The sequence below is a fragment of the Scardinius erythrophthalmus genome (genome assembly GCF_964197995.2).
Source record: "Scardinius erythrophthalmus genome assembly, chromosome: 17".
In the NCBI taxonomy this organism is placed as follows: Eukaryota; Metazoa; Chordata; class Actinopteri; order Cypriniformes; family Leuciscidae; genus Scardinius; species Scardinius erythrophthalmus.
Genome location: NC_138237.1, coordinates 21965797 through 21979701, shown reverse-complemented (window position 1 = coordinate 21979701; position 13905 = coordinate 21965797). Strand labels below are relative to the sequence as shown.

Below are 13905 nucleotides of genomic sequence, written 5' to 3'. Positions count from 1 at the left end.
TACCAAACAGTACATGCATGCATATATATATATATTATATTTATTATATTATATATTATATATATATATATATTATATATATTTCCATCCCTGGCAGCGTGAATAAATTATTAAAACAATGTACAGCTCTGGTTTGTTTTAAACCAGCTCTTAACCATCATTGTGAAAGGCTTTATATCATGTACTGCTTTAATTTCAATTGGCATCGTGTTCCAGAGTTGGAACCCTTTACAGACACAGCTTTTTGCCCTTGTGTGGTTCTGTGGAAGTCAATCCTCCACCTGCTGTACTCCTGGCGTTTCTACTATTATTATCCTGTCAGTTTATATAGAACCACTGGTGCCTTTTTGTGCAAACATTTAAAAATCTATTTTATACATAACAAATTTATACAATTTGTAAAACTAAGCATATTGCATTTTTTTTTTTTATATGACCGTGATGTTTTTAATGATTTGGCTTTTAATCCATTATTCTTTGAGCCTGATTACAATAAGTTAAATGAACTTAAATGAACACGCATGCTTAAATGAGCATGCATGAACTCGGCAATCGATTACTTTGGACTTCAACCGAAAACAGGATGTAAACACAGGTATTTGCGCTTGCTTAAATAACATCATTTTTATTCATATCTTTCACATCTAGTGCAGTCAGATTCACTCGTGTTCACTCTGAAGGAATCACTCACATGACCTGTGCACTTGTAATGACACATCAAGGATGTTAAGAGGCTAAAAGCAGGTTTAAATATTGCCCCATTGAAGTCAAAAGGGTGCAAATTTTAAAAATAGAATAACTCGGTGTAGGCAACACCGATTTTTGTCGTTGTTCTCTGTATTGACAGCACACAACAAATGTACAAAAAAATTAGCTCAATGTTAAAATTGACCGGAGTTCTCCTTTAAGTACTAAAGTCATTTATTTGAGTCCATACTGTAATACAGTAAGAAATACGAGACAAAATCATAGCATGCGTAAAAAGACGAGCTGCATGATTTGAGATATACTGTCTTATAAGATTAAAACAGTTAAGATTAATCCTTACCATTATTAAAGCAGTTTTTGTTTATAAAAAATTAAGAAAAACACATTAAAAATGTTTTCTTAACAATTAAAGTGAGATGATTTTCCCGGAGCCACATGGATATCCTCTCGATATGTTCATTGAAAAATCCTGAAGCTTTGCAGCAGATGACAGATGACATACATGTTTAAAGATATGATGATCTAAACAAAAGTGTCTGCTAAATGCATACATATTTATTGTTTGGAAATGATTTATATTTTATTTTAATTTAAAAAATTGCAACTATACATTCCACCTCAGCAAACAAATTTGACCCAAAAAAGGTGAATTTTTTCAAATTGTTATATGCATCTTTGAATGCTATAAAATTGACAAGACAAAGGAATCTGACATTTTCTTACAAAAATGCATCCTTTTCCATCACAGAATGCTATTGATCAAATGCATAATATGAGTGCTGAAATTGTTTGACTTTCAGAAGACTTGACTTGAACATTGTTTGTAGACAAATTAAACTAGTGAATGCGAAACATGTGGTCTAAGAAGGTATAGAGCCAAACATGCTTATAGTTGAAGAAACAATATTCTCATGTTGCTGACAGTGTGACTGTATAAATTTAACAACAACTACAAAATGCCACCCGGGTATTTTGGTGAAAACTATGGTTGCCATAGCAATTTTTCACAAGGGCCTATTAGGTCACAGGGTTTACCATACGAGAATCTCTTCAGCGACGTGTTTGTGGAATCTGTTGTTTACGTGGAATAATTAATCCAGTAATTATGAGGGCTTTGGGAGGAAATGTGACGTGGATGCTTTTCCTTTCACACTAGTCACAGCATGTCAACAACACTCATATTCCCTAATGCTTTTTATCGTGTTGTTTTGGCTCTGTAGCTCTCATTTCAGTTTTTCTCTCTCTTTCACTTTTTTCATATTCATAATCTTTTCTCTCGTTTTAGCACCCTTTCTTATCACAAACTCCGTATTTGTGAGGTGAGAGTCACCTGTGTTCCACTGTGCAGAGCAAGAGGTGAACTCAGTGCAGTTGGCTGGAACTGTTCCCAGAATACGTTGTCATTGAACAAGTTGCCAGGAAGAAAGTAGATGCATACAGGGTGATTGCCTTCTCTCCTTGTTTCAAGATGCTCTCTGGCATTATTGTTGCTTGGAAAGCTGTTTGTTGGGTTTATCTGAAGTGAAAAAAAGAGAGAAAGAAAACATTCCAGTGATTTAAACAGACATCGATTGAGATATTGCTTCTGTATTGATTTAGCTCCAGTTGTAGATCTTGAGCATTGGCTTGAGCCAAGTATCTGGGCAAAGGTTGTACATGTTCAGAGTGTCAGCAGAGATACAGCTTACGGTAAGTCTTGCTTTCATTCCTGTCTTATATTAATCTCTGGCTATGTTGCTGATGTCATGTTGAGTGGCCCAGACTCAGGAGTTCAGGAGTGTGTCTATCTCCCCGTACAAACACACGCTCTTTCCGTCTGGTCTCTCTCATATTGTTGTTGAAAGATAGTTGGGACTGCAAAAATAATTTTCTTAATCAGTATTTATTTTACAAATATCTAAACATCTTTAAAACAGTTACATACGTTTTTTTTTAAAGGGAATTATCTAGATTTATGCTAAAACAGGAGAGCAAGCAAATAAAAATGGTATGCCCTTGCTGAAAAATTGGTGTGCACAGTGGTGGCTTTGGAATTTTTAGGCACTTCTCTCTGCGAGTGCATTGTGTATGTGTGTGCATATTTTGCTAATATTTTTATTCTCTGGATGCTGTGGAATGCAAATCCTCTCCCCCTGCGTGGTCCATCAGAGAGGAGAAGTGAGCCAAGGTCAGGGACATTTAGGGCTGAACGCGCCATATCCCACAAACAAAACTGCTCTACACACAGTCTCCATCGGCCCAGCATTCCCAAACAGTTTGTCGTGTTTCCATGAATTCTAGGCTGCATCTCAGTTTTGCCTGGGCATCAGCTTTTATCTAGAGTGCAGTATGTTGTATATCTTATGTCCAGTTCAATTTCGTCTTGCATTTTTATCTATTTATTTATTTCCAATCACTTTATTTATTTTACCCAGACAGCAAAGAATAGCCATTTGAAGACGATGACTGATGAGGGACTGAGTCCGAATGAGTCCGTGCGCTTCTGGCATGCAGTGTTGCTTGTCGTTGAAACAGCAGGGAGCGTATCTGTGACCGGGCCGTCTGCCTGTCCCACTGACATGGCACAGTTGCACTCCGGGTTTCCTGTAATCCCTCCTCCCAAAAGAGCCGGAGCATGGAGGGGCCGTCCTGCCACTCGTACCCCAGGGCCACACACTTGATCTCTCACCAGCTCTCCCCTCAAATTATCTGAGGCCCCTCCGAAAGAAAACCTCAAGCCGTTGGTTTTAACCAGCCGAGCCCCAGAGGACGCTTGCCGCTAGCAAAACTCTGTGTTTTTCAGGAAGGCTCTGCTACGCTGGAAGAGAAATTTAGAGATAAGCTGGGCCCTTGATAAGACAAAGCTCTTCTCGTAGAAGCGAAAACAGAAATGCAAATGATTGGTGTGTGTGTGTGTGTGTGTGTGTGTGTGTGTGGTAGTTTGGGGGGGACATGCGTTTTTTTGGCAAGCATAGAGACTTTTGGCTTCCTCACTGTGACATGTTTGTGCTCTGCTCTGCGTACATTCTCCAGATAAAGGACGAGCTGAGAGCGCGCAAGGAATTTGATTTGATTTGAAGAATGCGGAGCTGGGAGCGGACGTGTGTGTCTTTGTGTGCGGAGGGGTATTGATAAGAAATGGACCCTTTCCCATGAGCATCCATTTCTTCTCTCCTTCCTATCAAATCCTTGCAAATGTCACTACGCCAGTTGCCTTTTTTTACAAACTAGACCTGGAAGGGCAAAAAAAAAAAAGAGTGTGAGTGCATGTTTGTACGCTTGCATGTTTACTTTCTTGTCATTTGATTGGTGTTTGGCTGGCTACGCATTGGCCCGTTCCGAAGGCATGCGAACATCATGTGTATGTGTTTGTGTTAACGCTGCAACGGTGATGTGGGCGCTTGTTTGTTAAACTGCGTGAGAGTGTGTGGGAGTGTGTTTGTCTGTTCTCTTGAAACCGAGAGATAGAAAGAGAGCAAAAACATGGATGGAGTAGATCTCTCCCTGACACTATCTCAAAAACAATCTGTCGCACACTCGGGTGAGACTCTAATGTATCATCCAAAGACTGCGGTAGATCTGAGTGCCACATATTGAAGAGACTTGAATAACTGTCATACTGGATGGAGACAAAAGCCTACCACAAATATAAAAAAAACATTCACAAATTGGACTATTGTTGGCATAGAGTAAAAGTATAGAGCTAGAAAACTTATTGTGGTTAGCATACTGTAGCTCAGGTAATTTGGTGTTGGATAAATATTTAAGGTGATACTGAGATCTCTGACTTTTGAATGCCAACTGTTTTGGCAAAAATCAGAGCATAGTTTCATACATTCTTAAAGGGATAAAAAATGTAACTGGACTGTTAAAAATACCCACTAAAGTAAATGTTATCATCATTTACTCACCTTCATGTCATTCCATACCTGTATGGCTTTCTTTCTTCTGTGAAACACACAAAGAATGTTTTGAAGGAACTGTTTTATTCAATGAAAGTTGGTCTACAACAACATTGGACCCCACTGAATTTCATTGAGTGAACAATAAATAAATACATACATAAATAATACACTTCGTTATGTTCAACAGAAGAAAGAAATGCATGCATGATGATGACTCTCCCTGTAATATCTCTTCTGTAACTAGAGTAGAGGCATGTTAGATTACTATGGTCGTTTTGTCAGGAGAAGAATCAGAGAAGCCATTCTCCATGTGATGTCATAATTGTCTAGGAGAAATAGATATTTTCTTAGACATTTTTCTTTCATACAGGGTGTCATATTTACGCAAATGCTGTAGGGATAGAAATAGACCTTGGCCAGACTATACATCTACATCCCTCACAGCCTTGTTTTTGATTGCATCAAATTAAATTTTGAAAATACCCTTAAGGTCTAGGATTATGATCCTAATCAACAATGATGGTACAAACAGAGGATGAGCCACACTATCATGACGTGCATCTATGAGGATCTTGGATTAGGCTAGTAAACCTTAAACAAGATGTGCAACTTGTTGTCGTGTCTTTGACTTCAGTCCATTAGGCTTTGCCTGTGTTTGTTTGTACTGTCATAGCTCTTAGCAGACACGTGAATACCTCTGTGATCCGATGCACCTCGGTTAGCGTAAGCTGTGAAAAGGCACCCACAGCACTTGCCAGGGCTAAATTGTACCCTATTGGCTGCCGTGTTGCTATGCGTATCGCTATATGTCCTTTCTGGTGAAATGAATCTTGGATACATTGAGCACTCATCAGAGAGACACTCTGATGGGGATGCATACCAGCCAGCCTCTCTGCCATCCTTTCATTCATAAATCATTTAAACACTGGCTGGATTGATTTGCCATTTCAGTGTGTGGAAGGCAGGGTATACAGTAGGGGAGGGGCTAAACGGTGGCAGCTCTGATTGACAGCTGTGTGATGGGACAACCCGAGAGCTTAAAAAGTGAGCAGTTGGAATCTCACTCTGCCTGTGAAGCATTCTCTCTCTTGCCATCTTTCTAACTGTTGCCTGCTTCTCTCGCAGCAGTGTTTCCCTGCGGACTAAGCAGCATGGACGTCTCTGTTTTCATGTGGTGCAATGTCTCTCTCTCTCTCTCTATCTCCTCTCTTGTTCTGAATGGTTTCCATGGTGACAGCTGTGCACAGTGGAAACGGTGCAGGGCTGAATTCACATCATCTCACCATTAACCACCTGAACGTATACGCATGCACACGGGTCAAGCTTCTTTACACGCAGTGCAGAAAGCTTACGCACATAACCACTTGTACTGAAACATATGCAGGTTGCCTGTGAACAATCTTTAGTCTCTGTTGCATGCAATGCTTGCAATCACTCACACTCATTCTGCCTTTTCATTCGCACGTCTTATTGCTTGTGGTCATAAACACAGATGGTTGTTTACTACAACACACATGGCTGTGTGGTTAGAAGTTCAATGGCTCATCTGCCCGAGATTTGACCACTGCAGTGGTCCAAGAGGGTCTTTCTGACTTTGATTTGTCAAGCTTTTGTAAGTGCCCCGAGACATCCTGTCTTGGACCCCACACTCTGCCTGTGCGTAGACAAGGGCACCTGGAACCACAGATCCTTCCTTTACTATTACGGATGTGTGTGATTTTCCAATGAGATTTACCTTCAAAGAGATTGACTAGAGATTCAACCCTTTTCCGACCTTTAAGGAGCTCCGCATTAGAAACATGCCATGCTCCCAGGCACCGGGCCTGGGCACCATGATCGTTTACAGATGATCTACATACTGACTAGTTCAAGCTGTCTTTAAAATGTAGGGAGGGCACTGACTTGGGCCTGATTGTGCACATCTGCATCCAATGATATTGTGTACACGTCTTATTTAGAATCAGCACCCAATCGTGGATGACAATCCCCACGGTTCCGTCCATCAAGGGACCACCTAACGCAACTGTTGGGCATTGCAGCAATGTGTCAAAATCGACAGTACATCTACGATTTCTCCACTTTATCCTTGCCTCTGCAGTGCCTCTGCACCCCCCGGGTGCACTTGATTCACCTCTGTCAAGTCAACAGGCGAGTGTTAAACGCAGGGATCTGCATCCCTTTACCTCCCACTCAGATCCACCATCTCCCCACACACACACACACCATGCCCTAGGAGAAACACACTGATCTAAACAACCAGATGGGTGTTTAAAACCATTAGGTCTCCAAAGATAAACTCGCCAGGCTTGTGAAATGCCAGTAGTGTCTCGGGGCAGTATATATTGTGATGGTGTGCAGGTACTGCGGGAGGCTGGTAGAGGGGGAGGTGGGCTACACTTATCCGCTGTGATCTTTGAGGAAGTTAAAGGGGGGGGGGGTGCAGCAAATTGCATGGGGCCTGGTGAGGGTACAGGAGTGGGAGTGATCCAGGAAAATCCAATCAAGGACTTTTAAGGGGGTGGCTCCACATTCTCTTTATTTACTCTTAATGTCAGGCATCCCCACCCACCCGATCAGAGCAGTGAGTGCCTTAGGGCAACCTAAGTTGAGAAACAGCAGATGCTTTTTAATGGAGGAAAAGAGGAATACTTTGAGAGATTTCCAAGAGAGGGAAAGAGAGTGGGAGATGGATGGGAAGAGAGCTAATGACAACAGAACAGGGAAAGCTTGACAGTGCCCCTATTTTTGAGAACTATCTCCTGTATTGTTTTTGTTTGAATGGCTGTCATTACGGTGAGCAATCCGTCCATACAAATGCTTGTCAGTCTTTTATTTCACCTTGAGCTGGAGGGCTTTGTGTTTCTTGCCAGTTGGGTGGTTCACAGCAAAAATAAAGCAGAGCAAGTGGCTGATACACCCAATTTTTTTTTCTCTTTCTCCTCCTTTTGTTCGGTAACAGCATATTGCAACATAGCACTGGTGATATTGTATACCGTGATGTCAGCCCCACCCACCAGAAATGCTTAATACCTGTGTAGTAAATGTAACGTATTCACTTATGCTTTACGTCAGGGCATATCTAACACAGGAGCCTTACTGCATTTCAAGGAGGATAATAATCTTTTAAGGGAGTTCCTCTTTGAAAGAAAAGCACCTGTATTCGGATATCTCACACTTCTGCATGTATATGTACACACACATAGGTGCCAGAGAAGAGAGCGCAGGTCGGGTGACAAGTCCCATCATGCCTGGCAACGAAGGGAGGGTGACCCACACATCGCGCTCAGTGTCATTACCATTGACAGATTCACTCACCACAATGAGGTTGTCGTGAGGGAAGCACTTCCAGATGCACACACACACATGTACGCACACAAACACACTGTTTATGCCTACAACGTGGTCCTTTGATCTTCTCTAAAGTGAAGGTTTGCACTGCATGGTCAGATGTGTTGGGACATGCCAGTTAACGCCCCCCACCCCCCGTGCACACACACACACACACACACACACACACACATATAATCCCATCAGCTGAATGATGACACGGCTATGATGAGGGTAGAGTCATGAGAGGCCCCATGGCGAGGTCCTGATACCACAGCACAGGTTCACAGTCCTGTGAATCACTTCGTATGGGACGTAATCCTCCACTTCCCCCATCATGATTTCATTCTCATTCCCATCTTCACATCCTTCTATTTCTGCTAGCACAACCCTGAACTGTTTACCTTTCCTTCATGTTGATGAAACATTGCTCTGTGGAATTATAAAATGGCTCTATTTTTGGGATCAAGGTGCAGGTTCCTTGATGGGTGTTTTAGAGGACATGATACTTTTGTTGCAGAATGATATGGAGAGCTTTGTTTACAAAATGACATCATGTCAGATAGATGTTGGTCTTGATGCATCTTGCACGATTAGAATGGTGATACAAGTATGTTTTGAGGAAACCCTTATAAAGACACTTTTGATACTATATCTTGCGTCTCTTATCTAATCTTTGGTGCCTTGCTTAGAGGCACAACAATACCACATGCAATCACAGGGATTTGAACCCGTAACACTGTTGCTGTTGGCATTAATGTTATCTGAGCTTAGCACTCACCCTTTGATTGAAGTGGAAAATGTGTCTTCTAAAATTGTAATTCTTTAAGTGTATCGTCATTGTTTGTTATTTGAAAATTGCATTCCAGATGGGCCATGACATGACATAACCTGTATGTTATAAAGCTCACAATTCATAGGAAATTTGTCAGTATTAGTCACAAGGGATGAGAGAGAGAATTGAATGAGTTGTACTGTGATGTGTATTTCATTTGCTGCACATCGTAGAGTTCAGTGCTCTTGAACATCTTTCATTCCAGTGCTGGTGTCATATAAACGTCAGTTCAGCTGTTTTTCCTGTTTAGCTCTATATTCCTCCCTTGTAATATTTTTTGGAGAGGGGGTATGATGGCCTCTGATATTTTCATCTCAAGAATCATGTGACTGGCTTCCAGCCAACCAGTGCCCCAAGCTTTTGGATGGACCCTTTAAAACGGTCCATGTGGGACTGCTAGATTTATACCAGATTTATTCCCATAACTGTAGTTTAGATTTCTGCACATTTCTTTCTTTTATTTTTACTCATTATCTTCATAAAGGAAGCAAGGATGCTTTCTACCTTCCTGTCTGTCTTCCTTTCTGTCTTTCCTTTTTATTAACCTTCCTGTATGTTTCCTGTCTCTCTGTATTCTTCCTGTGTTTCCTTCTTTTTCATTCTTTCATCCTTCTTGTCTTTCTGCCAATCCTTCCTTCCTTCCTTCCTTCCTTCCTTCCTTCCTTCCTTCCTTCCTTCCTTCCTTCCTTCCTTCCTTCTTAAATCTGTTTGTCTGTTTGTCTTCGTCCTGTTTTCTATCTTTTCTTAACTTTACTGTATTTGTCTTCTTTCCCATCCATCTGTCTGTCTGATTGTCTTGTTCCTGTCATTTCCTGTCACTTGCATCCTTCCTTCCTTCCTTCTTTTCTTTTTTCTTAAACTTTTAGTTTTTCCCCTTCCTTCCTCTCTGTCTGTTTGTCTTCTTCCTGTTTTCTATCTTTTCTTTCTTCCTTCTTTCCTGTCTTTCTCCTAACCTTACTGTATTTGTCTTTTTTCTATCTATCTGTCTTTCTGTATGTTTGTCTTGTTACCATCGCTTCCTTCCTTCCTTCCTTCCTTCCTTCCTTCCTTCCTTCCTTCCTTCCTTCCTTCCTTCCTTCCTTCCTTCCGTCCTTCCTTCCTTCCTTCCTTCCTTCCTTCCTTCCTTCCTTCCTTCCTTCCTTCCTTCCTTCCTTCCTTCCCCCCTTTCTCTTTTCCTAACCTTACTGTATTTGTCTTCTTTCCTATCTATCAGTCTGTCGTCTGTATGTTTGTCTTGTTCCTGTCTATTTCTGTTCCTTCCTTCCTTCCTTCCTTCCTTCCTTCCTTCCTTCCTTCCTTCCTTCCTTCCTTCCTTCCTTCCTTCCTTCCTTCCTTCCTTCCTTCCTTTTTTCTTAAATCTGTTTGTCTGTTTGTCTTCTTCCTGAGTTTCCTATCTTTTCCTAACTTTACTGTATTTGTCTTCTTTCCCATCCATCTGTCTGTCAGTATGTTTGTCTTGTTCCTGTCATTTCCTGTCACTTGCATCCTTCCTTCTTTCTTTCTTTCTTTCTTTCTTTCTTTCTTTCTTTCTTTCTTTCTTTCTTTCTTTCTTTCTTTCTTTCTTTCTTTCTTTCTTTCTTTCTTTCTTTCTTTCTTTCTTTCTTTCTTCCTTCCTTCCTTCCTTCCTTCCTTCCTTCCTTCCTTCCTTCCTTCTTAAACTTTTAGTTTTTCCCCTTCCCTCCTCTCTGTCTGTTTGTCTTCTTCCTGTTTTCTTTCTTTTCTTTCTTCCTTCTTTCCTGTCTTTCTCCTAACCTTACTGTATTTGTCTTTTTTCTATCTATCTATCTGTCTGTATGTTTGTCTTGTTCCCATCGCTTCCTTCCTTCCTTCCTTCCTTCCTTTTTTCTTAAACATTTAGTTTTTCCTTCCTGTCTCTGTTTGTTTTATTCCTGTTTCCCATCTTTCCTTTCTTACTTCTTTCCTGTCTTTCCATTTTCCTAACCGTACTGTATTTGCCTTCTTTTCTATCTATCTGTCTATCTTTTCCTCTTTCTTTCTTTCTTTCTTTCTTTCTTTCTTTCTTTCTTTCTTTCTTTCTTTCTTTCTTTCTTTCTTTCTTTCTTTCTTTCTTTCTTTCTTTCTTTCTTTCTTTCTTTCTTTCTTTCTTTCTTTCTTTCTTTCTTTCTTTCTTTCTTTCTTTCTTTCTTTCTTTCTTTCTTTCTTTCTTTCTTTCTTTCTTTCTTTCTTTCTTTCTTTCTTTCTTTCTTTCTTTCTTTCTTTCTTTCTTTCTTTCTTTCTTTCTTTCTTTCAATATCTCCCTGTCAATATCTCCCTGTCAATATCTCCCTCTCAGGTATTGGAGGTGTAACACTGTGGCCTTATTTTTTTTTTTGTGCTTTCACAAGGTTCCCACTCTGTTTGCGTGATCACTGCTGGGATTCCTGACGACACTCTAGCTGGGAGAGACACTATCAGGAACGTGTTGTGACTCGTTTACAGTAGAGGATGGGAAACTGGGAGCAAAGCAGAAAGAGAGAGAGAGAGAAAGAGCAGGAGAGGTAGAGAGGGACATTGTAGGCTATAAACGGAAAGAGAAAGAGAACAGTAGGATTGTTTTGTGTCATACTGTCATACATGCATTATTTTAATAAAACGCCAAAATCTAAAATAGTGGAATTTTGGAATTTCAACCTTTTTGTTGCGGTGTCACTGAATGCTTTTAACTGGATGAACTCTTTTTGTATATATCTGCGAGATAAGCCAGGGGTCAGCTTTACAGATCCGCTGAGGTGTGGATTCGGCAATCTGCTCTCCTGCTGCCCTGAGACTCGGGAAGAGAGGTGGAAAGGGCCAGGGCCAGGAGGTGCATGTGAGCTGAGAAGGCTTGATCATTGTGGTTTCTCCAAGCACCAGCTTCAGGGCCTGGAAGACATTGAAAGATCTGAAAGATCCAGGCAGGGAACAGTTAATTGCTTGACAGCAATGGGAAATGCCTTCCTTTGCTCCCTCCCTCCCTCCCTTTCTTCCCCTCCCCTTCTCTCTCTCTCTCTCCCTCTCTCTCTTTTCTACTGTCTTCCCCTCTATTTGTGATGTGAGAGAGTGAGTGTATATAGGAGGCCAAACGCTCTGACAAGTTCAGAGTTTCAAGTGCGCCAGTCACACTCCCCATAGGACTATTTGTATTTCCTTTCCATTGTGGATTTACATTTTTCTCTCTTGTTTTGGTACTGACACAATGTCAGAAGGTAAGAAGAAGGAAGGGCTTGGGAAAAAAAAGGGAGGAAAGAAAGGACGAAAGCAGAGCAAAGATCCATCACAAGGTAAATAGAAAGCATACACAAGGTATGAGTGCCTGTGGCAGAAGGGGGTTCTGGGGTGTGAGACATGTGAAAGTATCTCTTACCTTGTCTTGTCAAAGCTTGCTGCATATGCTTGTCACACAGGTGGACATCTTAAAGCAGTCAACGTGTAGCAGCATATCTAGCCTTTGTGGCATAAGTGTGCAATTGTTGGATTAATGTGTGTTTTGCGTGCAAGCCAGATCCCCATTCAGTTTGGCGTGGTTGATAAACTCCTACTCTAGTTTTTCTATGTCACGAGTGGTGGCGGCTTTTCCCAGCACTCTCACCTACACCACTCACCTGGTTTCGTCTTTTTGTCGCCTAATGAGTTGCATTGTTACCGAGATTCAGCCAAATTGTGGGCTGCCTATCATAGACTTTCGTTCCTCAAGTACTTGTAAAGGGCTTGTTCTTATTTCTGCACTGGTGCTGAGTCTCTGCACTTCTGAAAGTGGCTGCCACACATTTTCTCCATTAGATTGCACTTCAGGGAGATGGTCGTTGCTGTGAAACCTTTCAAACGTCATGGCTTAGATTTTCTTGAATAGGGGCTGAAGAGTTTGAGCTCCTTCTCTTTCACTCTGCACTGCTGCAAGTCACGGCTTGTCACTGCAGTCTGACCCTGAGGTCGAGGAGGGAGACTCAGCAGGAGAGAGGCAAATCCCTTATTGCCTGGTCACATACCCCACTATGCTAGTTTATGATGGGATGATTCACACTTCTCATAGAAGACTCCCGTCTTTCACCTGTTCCCAGAAACATTATGCCCATTCAAAGCGGCACATGCCTTATAGTTTTTAGTCAAGTGCAATTGAGTGCAATTCAGAAAAAGTGTTTGTTTAAAAGGTTTCACTTTATTTTGATGGTCCCTTTAACACATTCTGTTGACTATAAGTAACGTTGCACCCACATGTCTACTAACACTCATTAGAGTGTTAGTAGAGTATTAGTAGACTGGTAGGGTTTGGGTTAGAATAAGTAGACATGTAGTTGTAAAGTCACTTATATTCACTAGAATGTCTGTTGGAGGACCGTCACAATAAAGAGATATTAAGCAGACAGTCTACTAATAGTCTAATGAGAGTTAGTTGACATGTAGTTGCAAAGTTACTTATTGTCATCAGAATGTTCAAAAGGGACCATCAAAATAAAGGGTTACCGTTTAAAACACTGTGCCAGAAGTCACCCATTCACATGTCTAAATTTAAGTCCATTATAATTTACTCTAAACCTCAAAATTCTGACATCATTTTCATACCTTGAAACACACACTGTACTATTTAGCAGGGCAGTACAACAGGAGGTATTAGATATGGTCAAAGCTGATATTTCCCATCCAACCAATGTGCATTCACTCTGGCTTTCAGTTTAATTAGAATTTTGTTTAGTATATTAAAAATTAGATTGTATATTAGGCTGGGATTTGAACCTGGGTTCCCTTGTACGCTAATCAAAAGCTATACCACTAGAATAGTGCATATTATACTCACAAGAACAACTACTAAGTGTTCGTCACATTGAGTTGAGGAGCTGCTACAGTCCCTTCCGAGTTATTTTGAGTGCTTGGTAGAATCACCTTGATATTATACTCTTCAATTACATTAGCGGGTGAGGACAAGGAGGCTTAGTATTGTGCTGTCTTTCTCTCTCCCACAACTTCCCCCCAACCTTTCATTAATTTACAGACATGTAAAAGTCTTTCAGTATCTGATCCCTTCAGGATGGTGTTCTGTACCCTGTGTGCCCCGAGGCTTGATATGATGGGGACTCTTAAAGAGAGAGTATTGTGTTTCCCAGCTGTTATGTGGTCCTGATTTCTGACGTTTGACACGCTTGACCTCCCAATACTAACACAGGTGTAATTTAACAG

The 13905-nt window shown here is 41.1% G+C and overlaps 1 protein-coding gene across 29 annotated transcripts in view; it reads left to right on the top strand.

Moving 5' to 3' along the window:
- nrg2a (neuregulin 2a) overlaps positions 1 to 13905 on the top strand; it is a 117966-nt gene that overhangs the window by 39811 nt on the left and 64250 nt on the right. For 6 of the 29 annotated variants that reach the window (XM_081391646.1, XM_081391642.1, XM_081391641.1 and 3 more), the window contains exon 1: positions 11808 to 12014. The exons of 14 other annotated variants lie outside the window; for them this stretch is intronic. In XM_081391646.1, the coding sequence (XP_081247772.1) occupies positions 11930 to 12014 (85 nt within the window). In that variant the 5' untranslated portion in view covers positions 11808 to 11929. Of the gene's footprint in view, positions 1 to 11776; positions 12015 to 13905 lie in introns of those variants that run through there. 9 more of the 29 variants (XM_081391636.1, XM_081391643.1, XM_081391640.1 and 6 more) reach the window with 5 other exon arrangements.